Source organism: Orcinus orca, chromosome 1 (assembly GCF_937001465.1).
Source record: "Orcinus orca chromosome 1, mOrcOrc1.1, whole genome shotgun sequence".
In the NCBI taxonomy this organism is placed as follows: Eukaryota; Metazoa; Chordata; class Mammalia; order Artiodactyla; family Delphinidae; genus Orcinus; species Orcinus orca.
The window spans coordinates 185,765,222-185,790,094 of NC_064559.1; the positions used below are offsets into that span (position 1 = coordinate 185,765,222).

A 24,873-nucleotide genomic window follows, 5' to 3' on the forward strand; every position below is an offset into this window, starting at 1 on the left:
TCTCTACATATTTGTCTTAATCAGCTGGGGCTGCTATAACAAAAATTCCATGGACTGGGTGGCTTGTAAACCACAGAGATTTATGTCCCATGTTTGGGTGCTGAAAGTCTAAGATCAGGGTGCCAGCACGGTGAGGATCTGGTGAGAGCTATCTTCCGGGTCGCACACAGACTGCCACCTTCTCATCGTGTCCTCATCTGGTGGATGGAGAGCAGAGAGAGGAAGCAAGCTTTCTCATGACTCTCGTAAGGGCACTAATCCCATTCAACAGGGGTCCACCCTCCTGACCTCTTTGATTCCTAATTACCTCCCAAAGGCCCCACTTCCTAGTACCATTAACTCTGGGGAGAGTTTGGATTTCAACATATGAATTTTGGGGGGACATATGCAGTCCGTAACAATATTCCATTTTATATGTGCTAGTGATGCAGAGAAGAAGTTAAACGTCCTTACCTTTGAGGGACTTACCATCAAGAAGGAAAGACAGATACATCACAAGTAATTCGATAAGAAAATCAATTCATTATGATTGGAATGCATATTATAAAGGAGAAATACTCTGTTATTGGAGGAGGTTTATCAGGGATTTCCAAACTCTTTCCCAGAGGAAGTAACATTCAAACTGAGACCCCAGAAGCTAGTGGGAGATGGATAGGTGAGGTGGTGGCAGCCTGGGTGGCTAAGGGAGAGAGCAGTGCACACAGCCCTGGGGGCAGCGTATGAAAAGGCCCTGGGGTGGGAAGAAACACGACACATTCAAGGCAAGTGTAAAGGCCCATGTGGGTGCAGGGGAGAGAGCAAAGGGGAGAGAGATGTGAGCAGAGGCAGGCCAAGTACGGCAAAGGCAAAGCCTTGAGCCACATCACCCAAGGGGTGGTCTGTCTCTGTCATTCCCAGTCATCTTGCCCTTAGAGCTGACCAGATCTCTGGTTTCACTTGAGGTCTAGAGCACCGGCCACAGCAGTACTCACGCGGGGACGACTCACTGGTCTGTCCCTATCTCAGAAGGCCGCCATGTGCCTGGAAGATGCTCGAATAAAGCCTTACTCTTCCGTCTGTCCTATCCTCCTATGTCTCTAGACATCAGGAATCAGGATTTACACACACTCCAGTAACGAGTCACTTCACTGTACTAATGGACTCTAAGATCAGAGTTCGTGGAGATAAGAGTTTCATCCTGGTCTTTCCCATGGGTCCTCTGATTAGTGGAAACAAAGCCATGTCCCGGTGAGCTCAGCCCACGGCTCTGACCCGTCTCTGAGGTGCAGCAGCTGACACCCATTGGCACTCAATAAGTAAATGAGGAATTAAAACTGGATTGACCTTGAGAGGCAGCCTATTCCCGTCCCAAGCAGGTGTGACTGCCCATGTTCTTCTGTATGTTGATGGACCCAAGTAGCTTCCCCAGAACCTCCGTCCTTGCAGTCCTGGTTCTTGCTCATCATTTCATGAGGACGTTGGTGTGTCAGGCATGGACTTTCAGGAATTTGAAGACCGTTCTCTCCTTACCAATTCTCTTTTACTTTCCATGCCCACTTCCTTCAACTGTTCCTCACCTGACAGGGTTCCTTCAAGGTCTCACCCCCAACCCTTGTGCCTCAGAGCCCAGAGGCCCCAGCTTGGGAAGACGGTAGTCAGTCAACTGAGAGCCTTGGAATTCTCAGACATGGGTACTGTCTCCTGGAGTCAGAAGACTACCTTTTATTTTTACAGGTAGGAATATGCAAATGCTTCTCTTGGGTGGAAAAAGTGTCATATCATTGCATGTAAAAAAATTTTGACCTAGAGCCCCCACTCATGAAGGTGAGAAATCTCATTTCAGCCATTGTTGTGGTTCCCCCAAGCAAGTCTTTCACAGACTTCAGCATTTCAGGAGGGTCCCGCCGGTCTTCAGCCACACTAGCCACTGCTGACATGCTCAAGGCCTCAGTGCTGCTTGCAGGTGGGCAGCACCAACTCAGCTGCATCTGGGCCAAACTTGGGTGGGGACGTACCAGCCCTTTTGTGGACAGTCCAGCCTTGCCGGGTGCCCCATGGAGCAATTCCCCTCTAAGGGTCTCTCCCTTCCTCAGTCTCCACAAAGCAGGGAGGGTGCAGTTCTGAGCCTGGGGCAGTCTCACCTTCCCACCTGGGCTCACTGCTTCCTCTCCACCCTCCCTCCACTTCCCTCTGTCCCTTCTTCCTGATAGCCCCATTAAAAGCCCCTCTTCTTCCTGGAGATGTTCAGAACAGGCTGCTTTTTCCTTGTATCTCACCCTGTTTCGTGGGTGTAGGGAGATGGCCAGAGTCAGTAAGTGTTACTTATACCATGTCCAGCTGTCTCCCCCTCCTGTTGTCTATCCTGGCAGCATCACGATGAACTGTGACACTGTGTGGCTGCCCCTGGAAATGACAGATAATCCTCCATTCATTCATTCAAAAATAAATACAAGTCCCCTACATACGAACATTCAAGTTGTGAACTTCCAAAGACGCGAATGTGCATTCGCATGTCCAGTAACATAAGTTAGTTCACGTGTCTGGTGTACATTGTCACGTGCGTGCATCCTCTACAAGAGGCTGCGCTTTTGTGTCCTTTACCGTACAGTACTGTATAGAGTACAGAAGTAAAGTGTCTTTATTTCAAGCCCAGGATGTCCTGAAACAAGCGTAAAAGCAGCGGTGATGTAGCTGGTACTGCTAAGAAGCGCCAGGAATTGGAGGCCCAGAGAAAGGACGGAGACAGACAAGAGGAAGAAGTAACTGCAGAACCGAAGAGATTCACGACGCAGGAAATGGCAACGGGATTTTCTTTATTTGAGGAGGCACTGTTAGTTTTTGAGGCACAGCGCCTGAACGTTGAACGGTACATGAAGGTTGCAGCAGCCGTTCAGAATGCAATCCAGCGGTACTGTACCATCTATGACGAGAAAAAAAGAGGTACTACCCAGACATCACTGGATCGTTTTTTCAGGAGAGTAGATAGAATTGAATCCAGCAAGGAACCAGCACCTGTGCCATCAGCGTCAGGCGTGAGTGAAACTGCAGCTCGCCCTCCCTCTCCTATAGCTGACGATCCTTCAGCTCTACCATCTCCCACCTCCTCTCCCTCCTCCAGTCAGTAACTCTTCTTGCCTGTTCACCCTATGCCCCTGTATGCCAGCTTTTGTACTGTACCACTGTACTTTTCAAGGTACTGTACTGTAAGATTAAAAACGTTTGCTTTATTTTTTGTGTTTGTTTGTTTTTTATGTATTATTTGTGTGAAAAGTATTATAAACGTATTACAGTACAATACTATATAGCTGATTGTGTTAGTTGGGTACCTAGGCTAACCTTGTTGGACTTACGTACAAATTGGACTTACGAAAGCGCTCCCCGAACGGAACTTGTTCATATGTAGGGAACTTACTGTATGCAATGAACTGGACAAGGATGGGGAAAGCAAACATATCCACTGCTTTCATGGAGACCTGAACAAAATAATCACAAAAATAATAAAAATATTTACCCCAAAATACATCTTATTAGGAAATGTGATAAATGCTAGCAATGAAAAAAAGGGTAATTGTCAGGATGGGCCGTGTATGACTGTGTGTGTTAATCACACAAATAATACAAATATTTTCTGATGCTTTGACATCTTGGGACTTTGCTGACCCAGGAGAGGCAGCCCCTCTCAGGGTTAGCAATTCTAAGACACAGCAAACTGCTCTTCTGGGAGTGAGCCTTTTATATGCAAACCAACCAATTCAGAGCCCACCTACCTCCTTTACTGAGCTCTTAGCTGTTAAGCCACCATCCCCCTGCCCTAAGCACCCCAGGGTCAGATGTCAGACAACTAAGGGCAGTCGCCTGCTTACCCTGCCTCACCCATTCCTTCCCCTACTGCAGCCCCAGTTAGGGCTCTTGCTCACATTTTCCTCCCATCCCTTCTACGTCCTGACCAACCCTGGTGCTTCCCCGTGTGGCATGGCATGCTCCCTCCCCCGCCTTTGGCAAACTATCTTTTCTTTCTTTTTTTTTTCTCGGTACGCGGGCCTCTCACTGTTGTGGCCTCTCCCGTTGCGGAGCACAGGCTCCGGACACACAGGCTCAGCAGCCATGGCTCACGGGCTCAGCCGCTCCGCGGGATGTGGGATCTTCCCGGACCGGGGCACGAACCCGTGTCCCCTGCATCAGCAGGCGGACTCTCAACCACTGCGCCACCAGGGAAGCCCCAGTCTATCTTTTCAATGGCAATTCCTCCTCATCTGTTGCCCTCACCACACCTGAATAATAATAAAAATCTACACTTAGAAACATGGTAACAAACAACCCTCAAATCTCCAAGGGTTAACTCACTAGAAGTTTCTTTCTTGCCATACTACATGCTCAAAGGTGGTGTGCCGGGGTAGTCTGCTTAGTGAAATCACTCAGACACCCCCGCTGACAGAGACCCAGGGTCACCGTAGCAAGGAAAATGGAAGAGGGGAATTTCGTGAAAGGAACCCAGGGTCCTCGAGGCTCCCTCCTTGAAACAGCACACTTCGCTGCTACCCATTCATCCTTGGCAAAGCCAGTGCCATAGCCAGGCATGAGCTCAGCAAAGGTGGGGAGGAACCGTTGCACCAGTGTCTGGAAGGAAAGCTGGAGATACGTGAAGAGTAGCAGTGACCTCCACAGGGACCTTCAAGAATGCAAAATAGGGGCTTCCCTGGTGGCGCAGTGGTTGAGAGTCCGCCTGCCGATGCAGGGGACACGGGTTCGTGCCCCGGTCTGGGAAGATCCCACATGCCGGGGACCGGCTGGGCCCGTGAGCCATGGCCGCTGAGCCTGCGCGTCCGGAGCCTGTGCTCCACAACGGTAGACGCCACAGCAGTGAGAGGCCCGCGTACCGCAAAAAAAAAGAAAAAAAAAAAAAAAAAAGAATGCAAAATAGACTAGTCTGGGAGGTCAGGAGTGTACCTTTCTGAAAATAATGTTGACATTTGTGAGGAGACTTGAATGATGAGAAGGGGTTAATCAAAGAGGTGGAGGGGATGTGAGAAAATGTTCTGAAGAGGAAACAGCGTGTGCAAAGGCCCTGAGGATGGGGGCTTGGCCAGTTGAAGGAACTGCAACCAGCAGTGTATCAAGGAGGAGGGTGGGAGAGGCGGGGAAGAGGATTTTATCACTGACACTGTTCCGGGTGCAGACTCATGGTGATAATAAGTAGACTTGTCAAGTCTGCTTTACTATTGTTTTCAAGTTTTCCACAGGAAATACACCCCTCATTGCCTGCACTCCGGGCTGACTGCTGCCCCCACCCTTGACCAAAGAAGACTGGAGGGGCTGGAGCCAAGCAGGCTTTGCGGGCCTCCTTAGGGATTTTGGGTTTAATCGTAAGAACAGTTGGAAGCCATTGATGGATTCTGAACTGGGACAGTGAAAAATTTGGGGTCACGAGCATCACCCGTTTCCAAGACTCTGGGCTCCTCTGGGCAGGGAGACAAGCCAAAAAAAGGCTCCTGGGGAAGTGGAAAATCCAAGAAGCCTTGGTGAAGCGAAAGAAGAGTATTAGCTTACATCTGGGGCCACGCCATCTGTTTGCAAAAGCTGTTCTCCGCACATTTTAGAGTCAACAAGACAGACAACAGCGATAGGAGCCTGTTGCCTTTCCTGCTATCATTTTACCCCATTTCGCTAATGAGTCTGGATTGCACTATTGAACAATGCCTCACTCCTTTCAATATAGTATTTAGACTTGTCAGATAAAAGATGTGAAAATCTGAAAGTTTAATTTGCTTATTCCGACATGCAACGTGGTATCTCCTGGCTTGCGGGGTCATCAACTCGTCTGAAATCAATTCAGCAATAAGGAGTGGGTCAGGGAAGAGCAGGCCGCAGGGCAGAGGAGTGATTCAAGTATCCAGATGGGGAGACTCAAGCTTGCCCACCCCCTCCAGCTTTAGCACCTTTGAGGAACCCTCCATGTTAGAATTTATCTCCCAAGCCTGGGAAAGAGCAGAGCAGTGGTAAGTATCTGGTTAGAGAAAATGCCTAGTAAGATGCAATTCCGTGTATTGCAAGTGATAAAGCTGTCATTGTTTGTTGACAGTGTACATTAGCTCTTTGTAGCTTGTGTCAATATAGTACCAGGAAACTAGGGTCTAGGACGCTTTAATGGCAGCTCAAAAATATCGTGGAACTAGCTAGGGGGATAAAATCAACAAATTTTACTCATTGGGAAGAATGTCATTTCCAGAGATGACTTCAGGGGAGAAGCGGTCATGCCTTGGTGAGGTGTGAAACTTCTGCATGAAGCTGTATGTTGTTGGGTGTCTGGGAAGGGCACCAAGGCATAATGCTGGTGCACATGGGTGAGAGGCAAGTTGAAGCTGCTGTGAACTGGGCCCGCTTAGGGGTAGAGACAAAAAGGGGTTGGGGCCTGAAGTTCAGCTCCAGATAGAGGTCTGAGCCCTTTGGGGATAATTTGGTATTTTGATATCAGGGTCCACTGGGATCTGCAGTCTGGCATTATCATACATGACTGTCTGGGGGTGGAGAAGGATGTCTGGTGCACGAGCAAGTTGGTGGGAAACCAGTGAACAAGAGAGCGGTGGGCTGGGGGCCAGGGTTGTGGTTCTGGTGGTCAGCAATTTCCAGCAAGGACCCAGCCAAGGATGCAGGTGTGTGTGTTTGGTGGTGGGTGGGGACATTGTTGGGGTTGAAATGAACAGGAGGCAGCTGAACAGAGGGACCCACCAAGAACCAAGCAGCAGCTCAAGGCTCAATCTAGGTGGACTGAGTTTATGTCAGATTTCATGGAGGACCGAAGTACTGTCCAATAAAAATATAATGTGAGCCACATATACGATTTCTCAAAACTTTTAATTTTGAAATAATTATAGATCCACAGGAAGTTGTAAAGATCGTACAGAGACGTCCCATGTACCCTTCTCCCAGATTCCCCCAATGGGTACATCTAATGCAAGTACAGTACAACATCAAAACCAGGAAATAGACGTTGGTGCAATGTGTGTGTGTACGTCTATGTCATTTTATCACGTGTGGATTCATGTCACCACCAGTGCAATCACGATGCAGAATTGTTCCATCACCACAAAGTTCTCCCTCGTGCTACTCCTTTAGAATCACCCCACTCCCCTTCCTCTCATCAAACCTAACCCCTGGCAACCACTCATCAGTTTTCCATCTCTTTAATACTGTCATTTCCAGAATGTTGTATAAATGGAATCATCTGCTACGTTATCTCTTGAGATAAGCTTTTTTTTTCACTCAGCATAATAACCTAGAGATCCACCCCAGTTGTTATATGTGTCAATAGTCCATTCGTTTTTATTAGTGAGTAGTATTCCATGGCATGGATGTACTGCAGTTGGTTCAATTATTCACCTATTTTAGGACATTTTTGTTGTTTTCAATGTGGGGCTATTTCACAAACAAACAAACAAGAAAGCTGCTCTGAACAGTCATGTGCAGGTTTTTGTGTGGACGCCAGTTTTCATTTCTCTGGGACAGATGCCCAGGCGTGTGACTGCTCAGTTGTATGACTAGTGTGTGTGTAGTATTTTTTAAAAAGAAATTGTCCATTTTCCAGAATGTCTGTACCATTTTACATTCTACCAGCAACGTACGAAAGATCCAGTTGCTCTGTATGGTTGTCAGTCTTTGGTGTTGTCACTATTTTTATTTTTATCTGTTCTAATGGTGTGTAGTAATGTCTCATAATGGTCTTAATTTTCCTTTCCCTAATGGCTAATGATGTTGAACATTTTTCTTGTGCTTATGTGCTTGCCATCCACATATCCCTTAGTGAAATGTCTTTTCATGTCTTTTGCCTATTTTCGAATTGGATTGTTAGATCCTTGCCTCGTTCTCAGTCTTAGGAGAAAAGCATTCGGTCTTGCGCCGTTAAGTGTGAGGTTAGCTATAGGATTTTTGTAGATTCTCTTTATCAAGTCAGGAAGTTTCCTTCTATTCTTAGTTTTATGAAAGTTTTATTTTTTATTTTACATTGGAGTATGGTTGATTCACAATGTTGTGTTAGTTTCAGGTGCACAGAAAGGGAATTACTCATACATATTCATATATTTATTCTTTTTCGGATTCTTTTCCCATACAGGTTATTACAGAGTGTTGAGTACAGTTCCCTGTGCTATACAGTAGGTATTTGTTAATTACCTATTTTACATATAGTAGTGTGTATATGCCAATCCCAACCTCCCAATTCATCCCTCCCCCTCACCTTTCCCCCTTGGCAACCACAAGCCCACCCTCTAAGTCTGTGAGTCTGTGAAAATTTTTTGTTTAAATCAGGGATGAGTGTTGAATTTTGTCAAGTGCTTTTTCTGCATCAGTTGATATGGTCATGTGATTTTTCTACTTTTGGCCTGTCAATGTAGTGAATTACACTGATGGATTTTCAAATATTGAACCAGCCTTGCATCCTTTGAATTAGACCCCACTTGGTTATGGTGTATAATTATTTTTGTGGTGTATAATTATTCAGCAAAATTATTATTTTGCTGAATTCTCTGTGCTAATATTTTGTTAAGGCATTTTGTATTTATATTCTGTGGGATATTGGTCTTTAGTCTTCTTTATTTGTACTGCCTTTGGTTTTGGTATCAGGCTAATACCTCATAAAGTGAGTTTGGAAGTGCTCCTTCTTTCTCTGTTTTCTGGAGGAGATTGTAAAGAATTGGTGTAAATTCTTTATACATTTGGTAGAATTCTCTATTGAAACCTTCTGGGCCTGGGTATTTCTTTTGGGGGAGTTTTTAAATTATGAATTCAATTTCCTTAATAGCTATACGGCTCTTCAAATGATTTATTTCATATTGGGACATTATGGTAGTTTGTGTTTTTCAAGGAGCTGGTCCATTTCATCTGGTTTGTCAGATGTATGTGTGTCACTTGTGGCATTTCCTTAGTATCATTTTGATAACTCCAGGCTTCGTCTTCTCTAACCTTTGCCAGCTCTGGATATTTGCCAACCTGAAAGATGAAAAATGAGTCTCGTGGGTTGAGTTTTCATATTTTTGATATTCATTAGGTGGAACATCTTTCTGTTTCTGTTCGTATGTATCCTTTGCTCTTTTCCTCCTTCCCTGTTTACCTTTTTCATATTGGTTTGTAAGTGTTCTTTATAGATTATGAATACTAACCCTCTTCCTGTCATATATATTATACATAATCTTCCCAGTTTTCACTTTTCCCTTTATCTTTTTTACAGTTTTTTTTTTTAATTTAAAAATGGAGGTAAAGGTACACTTTGAATTCCTCCCTGAGCCCTGCCAGGGGTGGGGGACGGTAGATAAGCCTCAGATAGGGGACAAACGACAAAGGTGGACAGGAGCCTGGCCACCCCGCCACCACCTTTGTGCGCAATCACGTCACCTGTGGGGGCCACCATGTGTGGACACCCAGCAGAGGACAACTCCTTTCCTAAAATATGTTCCCAAGTGTTCAGTGAAAGCTTCATTATTTTATCCTTTTAAAATTAGAAGAATCTTTTAAAAATGACTCTCTTGTGCTAAAAACATATTATTTCAGGTTCAACAATTCCTTTTGTTTCACCCCTGTTTCTTTTTCTTTACTTAACTCGCAGGAAAAAAATGTAAGCATTTTAATTTTAAAAGCACGTACAATATGATCCCATTTGTGTGAAATTATTTCACTGAATATGATCTGAACTACTCATCCTTCCATCTCTTTGTATGTCAACTGTCAAGAACAATTATTTCTAGATTGTACTGGGTTTTTATTTTTTGGTTTCATCTTTTAAAAATAATAAGCACTTATCATTTCTATAAAAGCAGTAGACCTATTCCTTTTAAAGAAGAAAGTCCATGACAAGAAGCATCCGCGTTCTGCTACTTAGAGTTGGATATATTTTCCTCTGTGTGTGAATAAATATTGTCTGTTGGTGACTATTCGTTGTAAATTTGTGGCAGAGTCTACCCAGAGCCTCAAAGGACCTTAGCCAGAAGGGGAAGAGTCAGTGTTACTGAACGAAATGTGGGTCCGCTTGTCCACACGCAATAAAGGCAATCTGCTGACAGCAGGCTGTGGTTTATTGCAGGGTGCCAGGCAAGGAGTCCAGCTGGCTACTGCTTAGAATGCCAACCCCCCTGAAGGCTTTCAGGGAAAGGTTTGTAAAGACAGGGTGAGGCAGGGGGCTTGTGGGGCAAGTGATCAGCTTGTGGACATTCTTCTGATTGTTTGGTGGTGAGGTAATCGGGAGTCAACATCCTCAACCTTCTGGTTCCAACTGGTCTGGGGATCTACGTGCTGTGGGCAGCATCCAGTTAACTTCTTTCAGCTGATGGGATTTTCAGCATCTGCAAAACAGCTCGAAGGACATGGCTCAGAGTATCATCTGTAGCCCCTGAGTTGGAACTAAAGGTCCTTGACTTTGTATAATGGCTAAGCTATTATTATTTTGTCTATCTTGACTGTTTTCCTTTCTTTCTTCATTTTCTCACTTCTCTGATTGAATTTACTCTTTGGAACTCAGAGGAGGCCTAGGAGGCTACAGTTTTCTACGGACAAGAGGCAGGTGGAGGACATGGGGTGGGGTGAGTCTGTTTGGGGAAGGCCCCATAGGGTCCTGCTTGGATACATCAGGAGAAGAAACTGGAGGAGGAGAAAGAGAAGAGCCATAAATGAGCGAGCCTCCAGGTCGGGGGGAGCCCATGGCTTCGGGGGAGTAGCCCCCCATATTTCTGTGATTGGTCTCCATCACCTTTGCTGGAAATTACTTTAACTTTGAACACCGTGCATATGCCTGGCGTTCGACTTCTTTCGTATCCTTCCCTGTGCCTAGATCAGCACCGTGCATCCAGCAGGTGCTCAATAAATGCTTAAGGCATGTTTAGTTCCCAAGGGGGTCATCCTCCCTCCATCTCACCTCTTTGTCTTTCAGGCTCACAGGCTTTCAGCTGCCGGCCACCGTCGTCAGCGCGGCCACCACCCTCTCTCTACGCCTCATCAGTGACTACGCAGTCAGCGCACAGGGCTTCCATGCCAGCTATGAAGGTAGGTGCCTCGGCCTGGCCTCAGGAGCCGTATGTGTGAGGTTGTAATAGCTGCAGGCAGGGCTGCGCTGCTCTTAGCTGCCGGGAAGGGCTTCTTCAGATTCAGAGCTTGTGCCTGTCCTAACAAGGCTGGTTACTAACCAGTAACACAGTTACTTAAATTGCCCCTGCTGCGTTGTTTCCAGGAAACTGAGACTTGAAATCAGAGCTGAGCTGCCGTCGTTTATCTTGAGGGCCTGGTAACATCTTCTCTCCCCTTAACTGGGTTTTGTTGTGTTTTTATTTTTTAAATTCTGTTTTCTCTTGGGCTTCACTGTGTTATAAGGTACCTTGGCTTGGTTTTGGAAATGAGGCAGATATAAACCCTAAGTAAAAGACATAAAATAAGTAGCTGAAAAAATTTTTTGCTCACTGTAGTGACTGCAAAGAGTCAGCTTTATATCATTCAGAGAAGAACAATCAATTTTTCCTTGATAGCACAGATTAGGGTTTCTTGGTTTGAGTTATGCAAATAATTGCCGCTTCTCTCAGCCTGTTTAAATATGGTGTTAGCATTCAAATTAACACTAATATCTTCAGATTATACACTATTATTATTATTAACTTTATTATGTTAGTTCAGAAGGTGGTACGTCTAGATCACTGTCATTTTCCTGGGAAATTTACATCTCATTAATAGGTAATTATGCTGCTCTTGGCTAAGACCCACACTGCTATTTTGTGTTGAGATCGTTCATAGGCGTATTTTAAGACTGTTAATGATAATTAATAACAATAATGACATAACACCCTAGTAAAGCATGCCAGTTATTTGAAAGCTTTCTTCCTCTTGCCTCTAAGAACTTAAAGAATAAGTGATGCTTTCTTGAATGGAGCTATAGCAATATACAAATAGATATACCACCTTTGTCTTGGCTAGGAGGATACCACAGAAAGAGGGCAGATCCTAACTCCCTTGGCAAAATTCACGCCTGTTGGTAAGGGGTGTTCGGTGCTTTAACGTAAGCGATTGCGAGTTCCTGAGAAGGTCTAAAGGCACTAAGAAGGCTCCAGAGAAAGTTTCACATGCCTTTAACTGGGGGCTTCTGACATAACTCCAGATTGCTTTAACTGAGGGCTTCTGAAAAGACCTATTTGTCTTTCAAGTGAAGTCTCCTGGGATAACCCAATTTCTTTGGAAAAAACAATCAGTTCCTCCCAAAAGCAAGCCTGTGATCTTGGTCATCCTGGTTCTGTCCTCAGCCTTTGGCTCTGAACCCAAACTAAGTCTCTTTGAGTCTGAGCTACAACCTCTTGTTTAAGTAAGAGAGGCCTCTTCAGAAGCTTCTTCCACCATATGTGGGCCTTGGGGGGACTGGCTGTGTTTGGGGATGGTGGGGGGAATGAGTCGTTGACACTAGAGTTGGTGGCTGCAGAGATCCCAGGAGGGGCTGACACACAGCGGGACCCAGCTGGGCCCTCATGGTGTCCTCATTTAGCAGTCTTTGTGGATAGTTGTCTGAGGCCTGGACTCTTAGGAGGTTTTAGGAAAAAAGTGTCCTGTTGATCCCTGACCACGTTGCCTGCTCTGGGAAACAATGCCAAGTGCTTCTCCATCAGGCAGAGCAGAGCTGAAGGTACATTCATAGAGCCTTGTAAAATCAGAGGTTCTAGCCTGGAATCCATGGGGAGGTCTACAGTAGGGCATCAAAGGTCTGCAAACCCCTTGTAATTAGAAACCACATTCTGAACGTATAAGGGTATATGTATTTTTTTTCTTGAAAGGGTCTAGATCAGGGATCAATAAACTATGGCCCACCTGGCCAAATCCAGTTCCTGGCTTGTTTTTATAAATAAAGTTTTATTAGAACACAGCCAAGCCCATTTGCTGACATTGTCTATGACTCTTTACATGCACTACAAATTCAGAGTTGAGTTATTGCCACAGAGACCACATGGCCTGCAAAATCGAAAATACTTACTATCTGGCCTTTTACAGAAAAAGTTTGATGACCCCCGGTCTAGAGCTGTGCTATCCAATAACAGTAGCCTTTAACCACATGCCACTATTTATATTTATATGAATAAACACTCAGTCAAATTTAAAATTTCATTTCTCACTTGCACCAGCCTCTGTCAAGTGTTCAGTAGCCACCTGTGGCTTGTGGCTACCATACTGGGCAGCACAGACAGAGAACATTTCATCACTGCAGAAAATCCTTCTAGACAGGGCTGAGCTCGGGCTTCCATCAGATTCACGAAGGGGCTGCGATTCACATGAGGTCACGAATCATTAAGATAAAGTGGAGGCCAGTGGGTCCCTCCTCCCCGCTGCCTGGCCCGGGGGTGGCAGCCCCAACAGGAGAAGGACCAACGGGACAGAAGGCAGGGCCCGCCCTCCGTCAGCCACTTCATGGTGTCAGGTCTCTAAGTCATCGGCACTGAGAAGGGAAAGGCTCCAGGCAAGGCCCAGGCAGGCCCTGCATGGTGCAAACAGGTTGCTATAGCTGAGTGACTCTCTGTAGTCACCTGGGCAGGGTTTCCGCCAGCTCCGTGGTCTTCGTGGCTCTTCGTACTGCCTGGCAGAATGGCTCACAGGAGAGGCAGGTGCGGGGAAGCCAAGGCTGGGGCTATCACCAAACCCTGACGATCTGGCTCAGGACTGGACCACAGGGCAATTTGTGCATCTGGAAAAGTGTGAGTCGCACTGACTTTTGGGACACCCACGGCGGAGGGGCCAGGAGGGCAGGTGGGGGGAATCACAGATGCAGCCACTGCTGCGGATGAACCGTGTGATAGACGACATCCGCAGCGGTCCTGGGCCCTCTCTCTCATTGCACTTCTCAACAAGACACAGGATGAGCCCACATTTAGGGATTTACTGATAAATACTAGCCTCTTGGGCCTGTAACTGAGTAGCTGGGTGACCTTGGGCAGAGGTTTTCAAACTCTCTGGGCCCTCTGTTGGGGGGAAGGGGCGATCCAGTGGTCAAAAGGACCATAAAGATTTGGCTCTCAGCCCCTCCCTCCATTGCAGAACCCACCTTAGTCACTAGGGCTGGACAGCAAGCAGACAGACAGGCTCTAGAGAACTCCCCTGCCCCCAGCCCCGCATCAGCCCGGGCTGACCCTCGTCAGGACAGCCTCCGCGCGTCCAGCCTGGGTGTCACAGGACCTGTTTCTAAATGCCATCAGGGTCCCGCTCTTGGTAGCTCCCCTTGGCTGACGTCCCTGAAAGTCTGCTATCAAAGGGAGTCTCCTCCTCCTCCACCCTCCTTGGGAGAGTGAAAAGTGCAGATAAGGAACTGGACTGCTGCTAGGGATTGTGGAGAAAGGAAGTCAGATGAAGGGTGTCAGCTCAGAGCTGCTGCCGCGTCACGGAAAAGATCAAAAAGGCCAATCGTCAAAGCCCGAGATGACAGGAGATGCGTGATTTGTAATCCCCGGGGGCAAGAGTGTGGGCTGCGGCCGTGGACGGGAGAGAAGGGCATCCACTTGTATTAAGCACTGACTGTATGCCAGGCACTCTACATACATTATCTCATTTAATCCCCGAGACAGCCTGGTGGACAGACGTTGCTGTCTCCATCTGATAGATGCTGGAGCTGGAACCCAGGAGTTTTGTGTTCAGCTTTAAGGCTACTTGATGGCCAGGAGTCTTAACGTGACTTTTCTGGCTCTAAAGACTCTTCTCCTGCAATGCACACCCTGCAGAACTCCTGGAGGAAGGTAGAGACTGGTGACTCCCTCTCATGGGCAGGTAGATTGGAAATAAGTCAGAGGCAGGGTGGACACAGGAAGCCTGCCTTAGCTTCAGCGCCCCTCCCGGATGACTTGGGTCATCTCAGGGAATCAATAAGAGGTATGTCCACAGCCTCTCAGCTAGGGTTGCCAGATAAAGTCTAGGGTGCCCAGTTAATTTGATTTTTAAATTATTCCAATTCTTTAAAATTTGAAAAAAACTTTAGTGTAAGTATAGCCCAAATATTTCATGGGACATACTTTTACTAAAAAAAATTGCCTGTTGTTTGTCTGAAATTCAAATTTAATGGCGCGTCCTGTATTTTTATTGGCTACAGCTGGCATCCTCATTCCCAGCACTGAATCCCCAGGAGCTCTGACCCCACTCATTCTTCCTCCTCCTTTTCCTGATGGCCAGATCCGCCCCTGTCCTGCTCTGCCCAGCTCGGGCTGCCCACGCACTACAGAGGATCTAGGCTCACCTCTGCCCTTCCAGTGAGTGTCCATTTGACAGCTCTCTGAACGCCCACACACCTGCAGAGAGACGCAGATCCATGGGCACTTGGGGTTACACTGTGTGTGTAATTCTGTAGTCTGGTTGACGAGGCTGACGTTTTTCTGTGTTAATAAAAGCAGCCCGTCTTTGTTCTTCCTAAGGAATATCAGTGAGGGAGCCACTGTGGTTTGCCTATACCACAATTATTTAACCAGTCATGGGGACATTTAAGTGAAGGACATCCCTGTACGTACAACTTTAACCCTCATCTAATTATCTTAGAATTCTTGGAAGTGCAATTGCTGGGTCAAAGAGTGTGTCGATTTTTCATTTTATTACATAATTCCACGGCGTCTTTAGGAAGACTCTAGTGGGGCACACCTCTACCAGCAGGGTGTAAGAGGGCCTATTCCCCTCCTTTACCTACATTGCACGTTGGGGAGTCTTAAGTCAGTTTCATTGATTAAAATGGGTGAGATGAAATCTCATTTGTGGTTATAATTTGCATCTCTCTGATGATCAGGAAGGTTGAGGACCTGTCACCACTTTCTGGCCTTTAGTAGATCATTTTGTAAGTTGCCTGTCCCTGTCTCTGCCTACTTTTCTTTTGGGGTGTTAGTATTTTTTTCTTATCCCTTTTGTAAGTGATTTTGCATATTAACGCTATGAATATTACGAGTTTCCTTTTGATGTGCAGTAATTTTAATGTCACAAATTTTTTAATATTAATTTTTCTTTGATAATCTACCTTTGGTGTTATGCTTAGAAAGGCCTTTTCCATGCCAAGATCAGCTGGTCATTTAGATATTCCTCTCATTCTTTTAGCATTTTATTTTTCCATTTCACTTTTAAATCCCTCTGGAATTCAGCTATGTTTGTCTTGGTTTCAGTGGCCCTGTCTCTGATTCTCCAACATTCGCTGTGTCCTTCTGTCTGTCTTTCAATGTGTGGAAGCCTGTTACTTCCCCAGCCCCCGCACTGTGTCTCTCCCTGATGTTTCTAGTCTTGCTGTGTTTAGACGTTGTTTCTCCCACCCAAGCCCTTGGGCTTCACGCCTTCTCCACACATGACTCTCAGAGATTGTATGGGGTTGTTTCTGTCTCTGACAGGTTGATCAGCAGGTAAACAAGAGTTGTAAGCAGATCAGAAACATCAACTAGAGAAGAGTCTCTGCAGGTTTTAATGCCTAATCCTGGCTGCACCTTTTGCATTTTAGCCGCATCAATCCTGAGCAGTCACTCTGACACTTTCGTGCAAGAGAGCCCATCTCTGACTGCTGGGTCTCAGTCTATTAGATCTATTTAATCATCTACATCTAAAAACAGGTATTTCTGTTTAGTTAAATCTAACTATCACCTTGCGTTCTCACTCTCAAAAATATAAGAGGCTTCCTTAAAAATCAAAATCACTTATTATCCCCACGTGGAATTTAGAAGCATGAGGAATGCTTATTTTTGCAAACTCCCTCATCACCACAAGGGGAGAGGCTGCACAGTACAATGATTAAGACCTCAGGTTCTGGGTTCCAACGGATCTGGAATCAAATCCCATCTTTGCCACTCACTTGCTGTGTGACCTTGGGCAAGTTACTTCATTTCTCTGAGCTCTGGCCTTTGCATCTGTAAAATCAGGGTAAGAATAATACTTCATAGAGTTGTGAAGATTAAGGAGAGAACACACAAGTCACATGAGGGACTGACAGACTGTCAGTGCTTGATAAATGTCAGCTAATGAGTGAAGTCACCCTCCTCCTAACCTCACCAGACTGGGATTATTTCAGGAGATGGAAGAATAGATATGTCTACTCCATAGGTCACAATCCCATCCCTACCCCAGCCCACTGGCTCCTGAGTCTGCTTAAAATTCTCAACCCAGTTGTTCGTGGTATGTCTGGGCTTACAAACAGACCATAACATCTATGGGGAAGGAGCAGAGGTGTCTCCATATTTGTGAGCTCCAGCACTGCTGGAGAGACTGCCCACCACATGGGGATGAGGTCGTGGGCCCTGTCCCCTGGTGGGTTGGAGCTGACGAGGCCAATGCCGGGAATTTAGTCTTTTCATGTCCTCTTCTCTTTGTATCAGAGATGTTGGCTTTAGGGCTAATGGTGCTAGTGACACGTCCAGCAGACCTTAGACTTTGGGGGACTTGAAAGCTGTGACTATCTCCAGACATACACACACACACACACGCACACACACAAACACTTTTCCATGTTGTTTTTCATATAATTCAGATGCCCTGAAGCCCACCCATGAACCACTAGTCCACCTGAAAAGCTGAGCCCAGAGAGTCAGGGATCACACATTAAGTGGGTGGTAGAGATTCTTTCATTCATTGAGCTGATATAATTGAGAGCCTACTGGGTGCAGTGCCTGATGTTTCAACCAAGTCCCATCCTCACCATCATGATTTCCTCCTCTACCCCTACCCACCTGCCCTCCCAAAGGGAACAGAACGGGGGAGGAAGAGCTCAATTCAGTGCCACATCTTGGTGAGTTTTTGCTCCCAGTGCAAGGTCAGTAATGTCACCTCTGCCGCTGGACCAGAGCATGGTGGAACAGCGTCAGACAGACACATCTGCGAGGGACAGATGGACAGAGATGGAGCTCCCTGTTGTCATTCTATCAGGAGAGGCAGGCTTGGGACAGAGCTTTCCTGGCCTTTGGAGGGGGAAGTAGGGTAGAGGTGATCATGTCATGCAGGGAAATGGAGGTCCAGAAATGGACGCCTCCTGGTTTTATTCCCTCCTGTAATTAGACCTGCTGATTTCCCTCTCCCGGCCTCTCAGACAATTTCCTCAATTTGAAAGCGTTCCCCAATTCAGGGACATTCTGCAGACATCTCAAAATTGGACTAATGGAAGCTATTTGACCATATACATATATACACTGAATATGCAATTTGCACCATTCAGGCCACTCAGGCCAGAATGGCAGGCCTGGCGAGGCCCCCTTTGGGGGAGGGGGGAGGTGATGAATGTCCATTTCCTCTGCCTGGGGAGGGATGGTGTGTGCTTCCTGAATCAACCTGCTGCATTTCCGAGGGCTCTGACTTGGGAGTTGGAGAACATTCCTTTTAATCAGTACAGTGGAGTAGCAAATTAATACACAGAGATGTGACATCTGAGACAAACTGGGCAGCACTTCTCCATAAGTGGGGAATCAGGATGAACTTCGTATCACGTCCTCAATAATCCCACAAACAGTTCATCACGCATAGTGATATTTTCCCCCTTTGGGGAAGAATATTAACATAGCTTGAAAATGATATCATAGCAAATTCTAGTGCCCTGACCCTCCTCACCTCAGGGTGTCAGAAGACAGGGTGAAGGCAAAGGAGCATTTTCAGGTGGCTGGATGACCTGGGGGTAAGGGGTACATCTGCTTTACCTCTCTGGCCCTGTTCATTCATTCATTCACTCAACAAATATTTACTACACACCTGCTCTACTCCAGGTCCCTAGGTAGACTTTGAGGCATATGAATGAATTATAAGTGGCTTCCAGCTTCAAGGAGCTCTTAGACCTAAAATTGTTGGAGGGGAGTGCGTAGGAGCAGAGGAGTGGGGTCCAGGAAGAGGTAGGTTCAGCGCTGGCTAGCTATGACACCTTTCACATCTCCCGACCTCCTCGAGCTGATTTTGCGCAAAAGAGGAACTGCAGCACCCAGCTCAGTGGTTTGTAATGAGGGCTGAAGAGTTAATGGCTGGGAAGTGCCTGGTACAGAGTCTCTGGTCAAGAAGCACCCATTCCTCGACCACGTGGAGAAAATTACTCTCATGCCTGGTTGGGTGTCTGGAGATCAAGTTTGAGCCCTGCCATGTCCTCACTGTGTGACCGTGAACAAGGCACTGAGCCTCTCAGCTCCCTCCTCTGGGACATGGGATCATCATCTCTTCCTTTCAAGGGGGGAGTGAGCATTAGTGGTAAGGTACAGAAAGCACCTAGCATGACCTTTGACACATAGTAGGCACTCAGTCAAAGGAAGCTTTTATAATAGGTGTGTTTTGTAGGAATGAAAAAAAAAATTCTTTCCTATGACAAAATCTTTGGTCAAGGCTTGTGGGTCTCCAAGAGCAAGGAATGTCACCTATTTTTTGATTCTTCTGTCACTGAGGTACCTTAGTCCAGGGCTTGGTACACAGTAGGGACACTGCAATACTAGCCAGTGCTTGCCCCTCCTGACCTGGATCTTTGCTAGTCCATATAGGGCTTTTGTGCAAATTAGCGCAAGTGGCCACCCTGAGGGGACACAGCCCTGTGAGCCTTTGGCTTAGTGCATGGAGTAGAGGCTGGGTTTTAACCACAGTCACCCACTGTGAGTCATTAGAGGCAGGGTGCAAGGATCTTGGGGTGCTTTCACTTAAAACCCTCTAATTGGAGCTTCCCTGGTGGCGCAGTGGTTAAGAGTCGCCTGCCAATGCAGGGGACATGGGTTCAAGCCCTGGTCTGGGAAGATCCCCACATGCCTCTGAGCCTGTGGTCTAGAGCCTGCGAGCCACAGCTACTGAGCCCACACGCCTAGAGCCCGTGCTCTGCAACAAGAGAAGCCACCGCAATGAGAAGCCCACTTAACTGCAACGAAGGGCAGCCCCCGCTCGCTACAACTAGAGAAAGCCCGCGGGCAGCAACGAAGACCCAACGCAGCCAAAAATAAATACATAAATAAATTTATTAAAAAAACCAAACCCTCTAATTACTTCCCAGATGGAGTACAAACTCCTCACCTGGCCGTCAAAACTGGGCATCAGCCTCACCTCCACCCGCTTCCTCCTCCAGCCACACTGGCCTTTGTCTGGTCTTCAGATACGCCACACTCTGTCTCCCCACCCATCCTTCAGACACGCTGAGTCCCTTCTTCTGAACCTTCCTCCCCCACCTGGCCACTCTTCTCTGCCTCTTTGTTTCCTTCCAATCTCTGCTTAAACCAAATCCAGAGGCTGCCCCTGGTGCCCAATACTCCCTTTACTTTCCCTCTTAGTTCCCCAGGCATCTCCTCCAATTACATGCGTCCCTCGTGTATCTCCTGTTCCTTGTTCGCCTTCTCTCCTCCGGTATGTGCTCCCAGACAGTGGAGAGAACCAAGACGAAAGCTCAGGGTCTGGAGGAAAAATCGACTCTCAGCTCGGCTAGTTAGTAGCCAGTGTGGGACTTTGAGCAGGTCACTTAACCTCCTCTGACCTCAGCTGTCACAGGGACAATAATAATAATAATCCCTGTTCTGTGGGATTATCACCGGGAACAAATGAGGTAACACGTGTCAAGGGTTCCTAACGCTGCCTAGTGTGGAATAAACACTCAGAAAGCAGACTGTTCACAGCTGTGCCTAGCCCAGGATCTGACGCATGGTAGATGCTCAGTAAATAATGACTGAATAAGTGAGTGGATAAGCGATCATTTCACCCAGTGTAATGGAAAGACATTTGCTCAAGGTACCTGGGACCATATTCCATTGAATCCAAGATGTCCTCCGTTAAAAGATGCAGCTTTATTGGATGTACCACTAAGAAAAAAAAAAAAAATGCTGCCGATTAAACTATGACATGCCGTCGATTTTAAGATACATCCCAATTTCAGAGATATTAAAATATGGAAAAATGTGCTCCCTGGAACTGACGAAGTGTGGTAACTGCTTAATTGCTCGTGACCACCCCTCACCTTGTTTGGGGTGGGCTTATCGCTCTGACCTCTTCTCCAACCCAGGGCTCTCTGACCGTCAGGGCTCCTTTTCATCATTCAGGTGGTGGCTCTCGCCGGACGTGTGATCACCTCTTAATTCGTTCTCTCGGCTCCAAGTCTCATTACTTTTCTATTTTCTGCATTGAACTCTATTTAACACCTATTAGCACAGGTCTTCAACTGATAAATGACCTTGTCGGGGGAGGCAGCAAGACGCCCCAGTTTTGATTCTGTCTCTCGTATCTGTGCCCCAGGCAGGGGAGCCCATAGAACCCAAATAGGGGTCCCTCAGGACCCCTGCCAGCCCACTGCCAGCCCCTCCTATAATAGCTCCCAAGGCACCAGGAATACCACTGGGTGGGGACCTGAATGTGATTTCTCCCACTTGGATGGGAGATGGGAGAGTCAGCCTTCGGCCACTGCTCTGGTCATGACTGTAGCTGGACACACTCACCTGTCTCCTTCCTGTGCACCTGGGTCAGGTGACCCCGTTAGAGCTTCGTCCGCTGACCCGCACCCTGGAGGTTCAGGGGACACAAGTCCTTCTACCATCTCTTCCTTGGGGGAAGTTATCTCCCAACCCATGAGCCGAGCATCAGCGGGGAGAGAAAGCTTCTAAGTAGAAGTATCAGATTGGATATTCCCATCCCACCTCTTCCTATTAGTTGATAATTTGGGTGTGATTAGCCACTGTTTTGGATTATTCTTTCCAGCCCTTTCCTTCATTAGTGTGGATAATTGAGGGTTGAACCCATTGCCATTTCTTTGGAACAGCAGGAGAGAAAAGCATTTAGGACGTTGGTGGGCTCTGATTTGGAGACTTGGTGGTGGACAGATCACCTCTACCCTTCCCCTTTCCACTCTGTTGAATGATGGGCACTGTTTCCCAGTTCTGTATCCTCATACACACCCTGGATCCCTGAGCCCAGGGCGTCAGAGATGAAGGAAACAAAGGGACCAGCTCGCTGCATGACATGTCCAGCAATGCAGTGGGAGCTTTGCAGACACTGACATCCCGCCTGGTGAGCAAGGCCTCAAGAATCCCCGCTGTACAGAGAAGGAAGTGGAGGCCCAGAGAGGTTAGTTACCTTGCCTGAGGTTACGCAGCACCTAAGGGTCGTGCACAGTTTGAAAATCGGTTTGGTTCCAAAGCCCACCTCTTTCCACTAGGTGCTGCCTCCCCACATAAGTTACATATAGTTCTCCAAGCCCACAGAAAGGAGGGGCCGTGGAGAGGCGGGGGGCCAGCCCTTGACCCTGGAGCACCTCCCAGATCTGGCCATCCCCAGCCTGGCCTTGCTGAGGACCTTGTTGCTGCCCAAGACCCTGTCCTGTGGGTGATGGCTTGCCTTCCCTGCTTTTCAACCTTCCTTCCAGCTCTTCATGTCCTGCCCCTCCCTCAAGACCTTTATCCAGCCACAGTTTAGGAGTAATGCAGACTGGCCTTGGTAATGCATGAAATTACCAGGAGTTAGTCTTGTGAAGTGGAGGGGGGCAGAGGAATGGGCAAGCCAAGCACGTTCCAGCCTCAGGGCCTCCGTACATTCTGTTCCCTTTGCCTGTACTGCTCCGCCCTGGTGGCCGCATAGCTCTCCCTGTCATGTTGTTCAGTTCTCTGCTTAAACGTTCCGTATCAAAGAGACCTTTCCTGATGACACTGTATGACACAGCCGCCCCACCCATCACTCCCTGTCACCCCCACCCCGACATATAATACGATTATTTGTCTATTTGCTTATCGTCTGTCTCCGCTATCAGAATGTGAGTTTCCTGGGATCAGGGCCTTTGTCTCTTTTGCATTGTTACTGTTGTTCTCTGCTGAATCTTCAGTTCGTAGAACAGGTTCTGACCCATATTAGGTGCTTGATAAATAGCTGGTGAACGAATGAATGAATGAAATCAAAGGCCAGAAGAAAGAAAGAATGTATGTATTTGAGCACCTTCAAGAAATCCCAAGGGATGGAAATGTGAAGTCCGAGAAGTGGGGGCAGCTGGAACAGCTGGAGCTGAGCTGGATGTGGATCGGGGGTCAGCTCATGCAGGGCCTGGGAGACCCCAGAAGGCATCTGGGCTTTATTCACAGAGCCCACCCATCACCAAAGGGTCTTAGGCAGGGAGGTGATGCAGTGAGATTTCTGCTTTAGAGATGGTGAGGGGGGAAGGGGGGTAGACTGGAAGCAAGGGAGCCAGTCACAGGCGGGGACCGTTGTCCAGCACAGAACGTGCCTGGACCTTTGTCAGCATTGGGGAGGGTGCCAGGACAAGGGGAGAGCTAGCCCAGGCTCACACCACACTGCCCACATTCCCTGTGGATGGGTATCTAAGCTGCTGGAACAGAAGGAATGCCCCCACACGTGGAGCAGCTTGGCTTGCCCAGTGGCTTAAACAAAAATATTTATGATATTCTTTTCTGTTCTACGGACATTTGTGATGTGAGTGTAACCCACTGACAAGCTCACCTTAAGAGTCCCGATGAAGAGATGAATGTTCGAGTGCTGGGGTCTCTGGTGATAAGTGATGTGGATGAAGCCCTTGAGATCACACTTGGAAATTTTGCAGAGGATTTAGAGCAGGGAGGAAGGGCAAATGCATTGCACAATGGGGACTGCAAGGATGACAGTGAAAGCGAACATCACTTCAGCTCTTACCAGGTGCCACGTACTCTTATAAGTGCCTTGCATTTTTTAAAAAAAATTACTTATTTTACTTATTTATTTTTGGCTGCGTTGGATCTTCGTTGCTGCGCTCAGGCTTTCTCTAGTTGCGGCTAGCGGGGACTACTCTTTGTTGTGGTGCGCGGGCTTCTCATTGCGGTGGCTTCTCTTGTTACAGAGCACGGGCTCTAGGCACGCAGGCTTCAGTAGTTGTGGCACACGGGCTCAGTAGGTGTGGCTCGCGGGCTCTAGAGCGCAGGCTCAGTAGTGTGGCACACGGACTTAGTTGCTCCGTGGCATGTGGGATCTTCCCGGACCAGGGCTCGAACCCGTGTTCCCTGCATTGGCAGGCGGATTCTTTTTTTTTGCGGTACGCGGGCCTCTCACTGTTGTGGCCTCTCCCGTTGCGGAGCACAGGCTCCGGACGCGCAGGCTCAGCGGCCATGGCTCACAAGCCCAGCCGCTCCACGGCATGTGGGATCTTCCCGGACTGGGGCACGAACCCGTGTGCCCTGCATCGGCAGGCAGACTCTCAACCACTGCGCCACCAGGGAAGCCCGGCAGGCGGATTCTTAACCACTGTGCCACCAAGGAAGTCCCAAGTGCCTTGCATTTTTTTTTTCTGGATCTTTAATATTCCCTTTAATATTGGTGGTGATTAATACTTATGTAACAGACTTACTAGCCTGAAAAATAATTCATGTCAGTATTTATTAGATAAAATAACTGTACCAAAGGTTACTTCTAAGTAACTTCAAAGAAGTTATTACCTGAAAGTTTAAACAACAAAAGTTATCTTCCACATAAGTTCCACAATAAAATAATTTAAACACATTATTGACTCTGCAAGTTCTTTTTAAAAATTACTTTAGAAGTTAAAAGAGGAAATATTTTTCTTTGTCCTGTGCCACTTCTTTTTCCCTTCCTACTTCTGTCCCCCTCAATATATAATATTATGGATGCAAACTCAAGAATTCAAGGTGAAAGGGATAATTTTGCTTCACAGATCTCACGACCTACACTGTATAGCAAAAACAAGATAAAAATAGAACTGAACTTTAAAAAAAATACAAATTAGGTTATATAACAAGATTATCTTTGGAAAAATAGATATTTTCTCTCGACTAGAAATAGCAAAACATTCCACATTATTTTCTTTCCCAATTGCATGGTTAATTAGCATACATTCCAACAATGCACATGAAAACATTTCTAAGCCAGGGGTACTTGAATGATTTCTTCATCAATGTTTTGGCTAATTCAGTGGCCAAGAAAACATGTTTAGTCTCTAATTAGATGCAATCAAGAAACAAAACAGAA

The 24,873-nt window shown here is 46.9% G+C and overlaps 1 protein-coding gene across 3 annotated transcripts in view; it reads left to right on the forward strand.

The window, feature by feature from the left end:
* Positions 1 to 24,873, forward strand: part of CSMD2 (CUB and Sushi multiple domains 2) — a 672,138-nt gene that overhangs the window by 103,977 nt on the left and 543,288 nt on the right. For all 3 annotated transcript variants that reach the window (XM_049694749.1, XM_049694771.1, XM_049694802.1), the window contains exon 3: positions 10,892 to 11,004. In XM_049694749.1, coding sequence (XP_049550706.1) covers positions 10,892 to 11,004 — 113 coding nt within the window. The remainder of the gene's footprint in view (positions 1 to 10,891; positions 11,005 to 24,873) is intronic.